General features: G+C 38.8%; 1 protein-coding gene across 1 annotated transcript; it reads right to left on the reverse strand.

Annotated features, from left to right (window-relative positions):
* Positions 1–7111: 7111 nt before the first annotated feature.
* On the reverse strand, positions 7112–8910 carry SPRR1B (small proline rich protein 1B). Its single transcript, XM_033197748.1, has 2 exons — positions 8773–8910; positions 7112–7685 (listed from the first exon to the last, which is right to left on the reverse strand). Exon 2 carries the CDS (start codon positions 7664–7666, stop codon positions 7397–7399), a length of 270 nt encoding a protein of 89 aa, XP_033053639.1. The 5' UTR covers positions 7667–7685; positions 8773–8910; the 3' UTR covers positions 7112–7396.
* Positions 8911–9174: the final 264 nt, after the last annotated feature.

The raw sequence follows: 9174 nt of genomic DNA on the forward strand, positions 1-9174 counted from the left end.
TTTGTGAATGAATATTTTGTTCCCTTCAAATCTGCTTTATTAGTAATATTATATGATCATTTGGATTTAGTTCTACCTTTCTCTTATCCCCAGGACCAGGATTTCACAAATATTTTTATTTGAATTTTGGGTCATATCAATGATTATTTTTATATCATTCTAAACCTCTTTTGTTTTCCTTAATTCGTGTTTGATTGATTTGAAGAACAAATCAATCAGAATTTTAATCTCTTCATTCCAAAATGTGGAAAATAATATTTATATCACAAGCTTATCTTGGGCATAAAATGGAATTAATATCAGGGATTTGGTTGACACAATTCCTGACATATCATTACTACTCATTTGATAGTAGTCTATTAGCAGCAATACATCATCATGAAAACAGAACTACCATTTGACCCAGCAATCTCACTGTTGGGTATATACCTGAAGGAATATAAATTGTTCTACCATAAAGACACATGCAAGTGTATATTTATCGCAGCCATATTCACTATAGCAAAGACATAAAATCAACCTAAATGCCCATTGGTAGTAGAGTGGACTTAAAAAAGTGATAAATATATGCCATTAATTCTACACAGCTATAAAAAAAAATCAGATCAAGTCTGTTGTAGCAATGTGGATCGAACTGGAGGCCATTATGCTAAGCCAATGAAATCAGAAACAGAAAACCTAATACCATGTGTACAGCCATTACGGAAAACAGTATGAAAGCTCCTCAAAAGTTAGAAATAGAAATAATATATGATCTTGCAAACCCATTACAGGGTGTATACCCAAAAGAGATGAAATTAGTATGTCAGAAAGATATTTGCATTCCCCTGTTTATCACAGCACTTTGCACAATAGCCAAGATATGGAATCCACCTAAGTGTCCAGTAACGGATACATGGATTAAGAAAATATGGTTTATATACACATTAGAACACTATTCAGCAATGAAAAGAATATAATATTATTTGTGACAACATGGATGAACCTACAGGACATTATGTTAAATGAAATAAGTAAGACACAGAAAGACAAATATTGTATGTTCTCTTTCATATGTTGGAGCTAATAAAGTTACTCTCATGAAGGTAGAGGGTAGAACAGTGGTTACCAGGGATTAGGGAGTATGAGGGGAGGGAGGGAAGGATGGGGAGAGGTTAGTTAATGGGTACAAAGTTATAATTAAATGGGTATAAAGTTGCAAATAAATAAATATAATAATGAATTATAATTTTTATTTATAATTAAACTAAAATTAATTGTATTATTACAATAACAAAATACAAACAATACAATTTAATTATGATTAAATAATAATTAAATGGGTACAAAGTTACAATTAAATTAAAAAGTTACAATTGAATACATATAATTACATATACACCATGGAATGCTACATAGCCATGAAAAAGGAAGAAATCATGTCCTTTGCAGCAACACGAATGAAGCTGAAGGCCATTATCTTGAATAAATTAATATGAGAACAGAAAACCAAATACCAGATGTTCTCACTTATGAATGGAAGCTAAACATTTGGTACTCATGAACATAAAGATGGCAATTAAAAGGAATGAAATACTGATACATGCTACAACAAAAATCAGTATTTAAAATATTATGCTAAGTTAAAGAAGCCAGACTCAAAGGACCAAATATTGTATAATATTATTTATATGAAATGTCCAGAATAGGCAAATTTATAGAACCAGAAAGTAGGCTTGTGATTTCTTGGGGTCCAGGGGCAGGGGAATGAGGATTGACAACTCATCGGTATGGAGTTATCTGGAGGAGTGATTAAAGGATTCTGAAATTAGATACTGGTGATAATTGTGTAATTGTGAACCTACTAAGTACTATTGAATGTACACTTCAAAAGGGTGAATTTTATGGTATGTAAATTCTGTGTCAATAAAGGTATTTTAAAAACAAAGAAAATGGGCTTTCTTTTAAACATAAGTGCAAGAGTATACAGGGAAACCAAAAATCTGCAAAGTTGGGAAACTTGATCACTTCTAAATAGAAAGATAAAATCGAGAATAATTTTGAGAGACAGAAGTTCATTAAAACTCAGGTTTGGAGTTAAGATTAGATTAAGTTTTAATGTCATCACATCTAAGTTTATTTTTCCAAATAGTGTCAAAGAAGCCACAGTTGAGGAAGAAAGACATGGAAAAAGGAAGGAATAAATAAGCGCAAGAATTTCATCTGTGAAAGAAATGTGGGTATAGTTACTAGCATATAGAACCGGCTAGAAGAAAATAGATTAGAAATCTACTAAATTTTTGAGGAATCATATTCCCAAGGTAAGCACAAGCTAGATCTTAAAACAAAACAAAAGGAAATGAAGCAAAACAGCTTTCTAAGAGCCTTAAACCACACTTTGTTAGAAAGTGAGCTGCATTCTTCCCATCCATGGACATGGAATTTTTTCCATTTGTTTGTGTTATCTATGATTTCTTTCAGCAGTGCTTTATAGTTCTCCCTGTAGGGATGTTGCATATTCTCCCTTTCACCTCCTTGATTATATGTATTCCTAGTTATTTCTTTTCCATGGCTATTGTAAATGGGATTCCATTTTCAACTTGACTCTCAGATTGAAAATTATTGATGTATACAAATGCTACTGATTTTGTACATTGTTAAATGGCTATACTGCCCAAAGCAATCTACAGATTCAACACTATTCCTTTCAAACTATGAACGCTGTTTTTTGCAGAATTAGAAAAACCTATTCTAAAATCCATATAAAACCAAAAGAGAGCTCAAATAGCTAAAGCAATCCTAAACAAAAAGAACAAAGCTGGAGGCATCACATTACCTGCCTTTAAGCTATACTATAATGCTACAATAACCAAAACAGCATGGTACTGATACAAAAACAGACACATAGACCAATGGAACAGAATAGAGAACCCAGAAATAAAGCTGTACACCTACAACCATCTAATTGTAGACAATGTCAACAAAAATGAGCAACAGGGAAAGAACTCTTTATTAAATAAATGGTGCTGGGATAGCTGGCTAGCCATGTGCAGAAGAATGAAACTGGACCTCTATCTTTCACCATCTGCAAAAGTTAACTCAAGATGGATTAAAGATTTAAATGTAAAGCCTCAAATATAAGAATCCCAGAAAAAAACATAGGAAACACCATTCTGGACACTGGTCTTGGGAAAGAGTTTATGACCAAGTTCTTAACAAGAATTGCAACAAAACTAAAAGTTGACAAGTGGGACTTAGTTAAACTAAAGAGCCTCTTCACAGCAAGAGGAACTTTCAACAGAGCAAACAGACAACCTACTTAATGGGAGAAGATATCTGTAAATTATCTGACAAAGGTCTAATATCCTGAATCTAAAAGAAATTTAAACAACATAACAAGCAAAAACCAAATAATCACATTAAAAGGTGGGCAAAAGATAGGAACAGACATTTCTCAAAAGAAGACATAGAAGTGGCCAAAAAAACATGAAAAAATGCTCAACATCACTAATTACCACAGAAATGTAAATCAAAACCACCATAAGATCTCACACCAGTTAAAATGGCTACTATTTAAAAAGTCAAAAACCAACAGTTGCTGTGGAGAAAAGAGAATGTTTATACACAGTTGATGGGAATATAAATTAGTTCAGTCATTGTGGAAAGCAATTTGGAGATTGCTAAAAGAACTTAAAAGGGAGCTACCATTTCACCCAGCAATTCCATTACTGAGTATATATACAAAAGAAAATAGATTATTTTACCAAAAAGACACATCCGCTTGTATGTTCATTGCTGCGTTATTCCCAATAGCAAAGTCATGGAATCAACCTAGGTGCCCATCAACAGTGGACTGGATAAAGAAAATGTGGCACATATACACCATGGAATGCTACACAGCCGGAAAAAAGAATTAAATCATGTTCTTTGGAGTAACATGGATGGAGCTGGAGGCCACCATCCTAATCAAACTAATGTGAGAACAGAAAACTACATACCACATGTTTTCACTTACAAATGGGTGCTGAACATGGGTACTCATGGACATAAAGATGGCAACCATAGACACAGGTGAGTAATAGAGGGGGAAGAGACAAAGGTGGGTATGGGTTGAAAAACTACCTATTGCTTACTATGCTCACTATCTGGGTAATGGACTCATTCATATTCCAAGCCTCAGCATCACACAACACACCCATGTAACAAACTTACAAGTGTATACCCCTGTATTAGTCTGTTCTTGCATTGCTATAAATAACTACCTGAGACTGGGTAATTTTTTTTTTTTTTTTTTTTTTTTTTTTGAGGCGGAGTCTCGCTCTGTCGCCCGGGCTGGAGTGCAGTGACCGATCTCAGCTCACTGCAAGCTCCGCCTCCCGGTTCACGCCATTCTCCTGCCTCAGCCTCCCAAGTAGCTGGGACTACAGGCACCCGCCATCTCGCCCGGCTAGTTTTTTGTATTTTTAGTAGAGACGGGGTTTCACTGTGTTAGCCAGGATGGTCTCGATCTCCTGACCTCGTGATCCGCCCGTCTCGGCCTCCCAAAGTGCTGGGATTACAGGCTTGAGCCACCGCGCCCGGCCGAGACTGGGTAATTTATAAAGAAAATAGGTTTCAATGACTCACAGTTCCAGAGGCTGTACAGGAAGCATGGCTGGGAAGGCCTCAGGAAACTTACACTTACGGCAGAAGGCAAAAAGGAAGCAGGCACATCTTCACATGGCAGAGCAGGAGAGAGAGCGAAGGTGGAAGTGCTACACGCTTTTAAACAACCAGATCTTGTGGGAACTCACTCACTATCATGAGAACAGCAAGGGGGAAGTCTGCCCCCAAGATCCAATCTCCTCCCACCAGGCCCCTTCTCCAACACTGAGGATTACAACTCCATGTGAGATTTGGATGGGGACACAGAACCAATCCATATCAACTCCTGCATCTAAAAACAAGTTGAAATTATAGAAAAGAAAAAAATAATGAAAAATTTAAGAAAGAAAAGTGAGCTGCAAATCTTACCTAATCAAGAAGGGCACAATCCACAATACACACCTCAGGTTTGATTATAGAGAACAGTATTAAAAAAGGATAATTCTACAGATGGCAGAACAATGAATAGCAAAATTAAAAGGTGTTCCTTTCAGAGAACAGAATTAACACCTTAAAAGGAACTTCTACCACTTCTGGTATATTGCAGTGGGAAGACTGTGGCTTCACAATGCCTGCGCAGTTGGATTTCAGAGTACTAAGGCCTAGTGGTTGCCATGTGTCACAATTATCTTCCTTTGAACATGGTAGTTTTGATTTAGCTCTCCTGTACCTGCATTGTCATTGGTTGCTAACAGGAAGAAATGGCCCATTTGTTTGTTTCATAATTTTCTGAACAAAAGGAGCCATAGGAAGACACGATGGAGAGAATTTCATGTTATCTAGAGATCCTAGATTTTGAGCTGGCGGGGACCATAAGGTTTCTTTTTCCTTAGGGGTTTGTGTTCTGCTTATGAGACAAAAAGGAACAGATGGATATTTGAGAACAAGAAGGCTATTCTGTGGCTGAAGCTTGAGAAGCTCACCCAAATCTGTGTCTCCCTCTTATTTCTGAGCACACCAGTAAACTACATTTCTTAACTTTGTGAGATTGACAGGGCTATGTGACCAAGTTCTATACAAGTCGATAAGAACTGAGGGATGTGTGCTGTTTCTTGTTCCAAGTGGGTAAGTGCAGGGGCACCTTTATATTCAGTCTATTTCCCTGTTCTTGTGCTTGGATTTATAGGGCACAGCACTCAGAGATGGTGAGACATATGAAGGAAGGACTGTCTCTTCATGACTCTGTGTAACAAAGACTTTACTAACCCATATTGGACTTTTATATGAGTGCAAGGTAACTTTTACTCGATGAAGCTCCAACAACATAGGGGGTGTTGTTATAGTAGCCAACCTATGCTGACTAGCATGATTACAACACCTGTTTTTCTGCTTGGCTAATTGGTTTGGTGCTAGGAGGCACTTATATTTGGATATGAAGGTAGATTTTTACCTACTCATTAAACAAGAAAACCCTTAGGGTAATACAACTTTTAGGGTAATCATTTTTCATATAGGCTTTGTAATTTTAAATAATGCAATCAAGTAAAAATGCCATGATCAAAAGTATCACAATTTCTTGAGTTACATCAATGGCATGTAATTGTTTTATTATTTCATTTTCCATCCTAAGAAAAAGAATCTCTTTTATACTACTGCGGAAAAACTTGCTTTGTTTCCCAGTTACATGCAAAAGCAACCTATATTTCCATCAATATAAACATACATGCACATGTATATGAATACACTGTTGATAATTCTAACTTGTTTAATTTGACTAGAAACATGTTGATACTACAGGGAGATGAGTGAGGGTGGGTTTTACAGTTCTGACTTCCGTGGTTTGCACCTATGTGAGAAAAACAGTCTCCAAACTGGATCAGCTTTTGTGCATTACTCTGTGAGGACTCCAGATCTCGTGTGTGTTGTTGTATATCTGTGTATGTGTGTTTGAATGAGGGGTGGGGTAGGGAGTGAAGTACATCCCCAGGGCACTGCAAATGCCCCTGGCAAGCACCTTAAATCTCCCTTATTCTGTTTCTGGTCCAGAGTTGGCACTCAGAGACTAGAAATGACTAATTGAGATAAAGAGCAGAGTCTGTGCGTCTTTGGAAATCTTGGTTGTAGGTATCAGAGAGAAATGAGTGAGAAGGAGCGGGTTAGCATATGTAGGAACAACATTACTTGAAATAAACAGCAATTGGCTGGTAAGTTAGCAGTCTAAAAGTCAGATTTGGAGGGAAGGCATTCAGGATTAGTGAGTCAGAGTCAGCTTAGACAAGTGCTAACTAAACTCTGGCATGACTCATCGAGTTGCAAGAGGAGAGCCCTGCTCCAGCCCTGGATGCCCAAAGCAACAACCTCTAGGTGGCATTGCACAATTCCCATAGGCAGCCCAGGAATGCTTGTCGGGGCAGCCCCTCACCCTCCTAGTGCGAGTATCAGATGCCTTCTGGACAAAGCCCTTCTTCACCAACCCATCTCTGTGTACAGCTCCTGCTTCATGAGGGAAAGAAATGAAGTTGTAGAGTCATTGACACACAGTCAAAAGTGGAACTGAAAGTGAATTTAATGGGGGTATAAGGGAGCTGAATCATTTGCCTTGATCTTAAGTCTCTCTTCAGATGAATTCTGAGCAGCTGAAAACTAGCTCTGGTACTAAGACCTTCAGCTTCATTCAGAGACTCAGAGTGTACAGGAAACAAAGCTTCATAGCATATTCTTTTTTGGTGGAGGCAGAACGCTAATTGCAAGGCAAATGGGACTCATACACAGAATGAGATAGGGGATTCAGCATCTGGTGGCTGGCTCCTCAAGGGCATGGCTGCGGACCACATTACTTCTGCTTGGTCTTCTGCTGGGCTGGTGCTGGAGGGACCGTTGAAGGGCAGGGCTCAGGCACCTTGGGGTGGCAGGGCTCTGGAACCTTGGGCTGGCAGGGTTCAGGCACTTTGGGGTGGCAGGGCTCAGGCACCTTGGGGAGGCAGGGCTCCTTGGTTTTGGGGATGCATGGTTCCTGGGGTGGAGGCTGGCAAGGCTGTTTCACCTGCTGCTGCTGAAGCTGAGGGGGTGGGGGGCAGGGCTGCTTCTGCTGCTGGGAACTCATGCTTCGACAGTGGCTGGTCCTAGAGACAGAACAGATGATTTCAACAGAGAATAACTAGGGAATAAGCCATGGTGAATACCACTTCAAGTCTCTTAAAAAGCAAATGTTCATCCCCCTTCTTGACCACAAAGAATACTTGATTAATTTCTGAGCCTTTGAAGAAGAGGAACTCAAAGATGATTTACTCTTGTTCCACTAGCACAAGGCCTCCCCTGGTGCTCTCTTTCTTCTTACACAGCACAATAACAGGCTTCTAGCAGGAATATGAGACTCATAATACTGGATCATTGGAAATGTGAGGTTATTTGAAAAAAACCTAATAAATTAAATCTACCCACTCATTTCTGATAAATAGCATGGCTTACCATCTATGGTATAACTCCGACCTCTCTAGAACACTACACAATCCCACCTCTGGCCTAGCTCAAGTGCTCATCTGTCTTAAATGTTTTCCTTGTTCCTGCTCATTCAAGCACTAACGAAAACCACAAATCACTTCATATGGCACTTTTAGGGGCTTCTCTAGAGAAAACCTTCCATAAATCTCTGTATTCCCAAACTGCTACAGAACTTGCCCTAATCACCTGGCACTGATGTTACCATTATACATTGCATTTTAGCTCATATTTCCTGATTAAATTGTATATCATAGAGTACATTTTCTGCTGCTTAAATTATTTCTTTGCAACCAAATTGCCAAATACAGTAAGCTCTCACAAAAGTATTTGTTGAAAGAATAAAATTCTCTGTATTAAAATTATAAATAAGAAGGAATTATAATGTCAGGGAAAGTGCTATGGACCTGGGTTCTAGTCCTTATCCTATGACAAATTTACTATGGATCCTTGACTAAACCAACCTCCTTCTTGCTGACACAGAAAGAGTGAATGAAGAAGAACTGATAATGTCTAAAGTCTCTTCAAGCCCACAGTATGATTACTTTTAAAATGAAGATATTCCTAGAGGTTATAATTCAGTTGAACAGTCTGCATGGCTATGACCAAATTTAATAATGAGGAAAAAAACTACCAAGAAGGCCAAGGAGACTCTAATAAGAATTAAATACATAGAATGGATGCTAAAGAGTTCCAAGTAAAGAGACTGACCTGGTGTGCAGAGAGGAATACTCCGTTTGATCCCTTAGAACTGGCGTAGTGTTCCCAGCCAACTGGCTTTTTTATGCAGGGAACAAGCCCTGCCTCAAGGAAACAGGATCTATCTGGGCTGCTGTGCCTACATTCCTTACCTGTCAGACGTGATTCACCCCTCTTCCCTCATCCACCTGTTGACTCAACTTTTGTGATGAAACCTGTGGCACTTGCTGTCTGACAAGGATGTCACCTGGGCTTTATCCCCCTGGGCACCCTTTGCTCTCAGGTGTAGTGTTTACAGGGAGGGTGGTGTGGGCTGAAAGAGAGAGAAGGAAGACATTCTGGGGCTGCTGGAACCAGAAACAGTCCTATCTTCAGCAAGAGTCTAATCCTCAGCACAGGTGACACTTGTAGGGC

The sequence above is a fragment of the Trachypithecus francoisi genome, unplaced genomic scaffold, assembly GCF_009764315.1.
Source record: "Trachypithecus francoisi isolate TF-2019V2 unplaced genomic scaffold, Tfra_2.0 Lachesis_group5, whole genome shotgun sequence".
NCBI lineage: Eukaryota > Metazoa > Chordata > Mammalia > Primates > Cercopithecidae > Trachypithecus > Trachypithecus francoisi.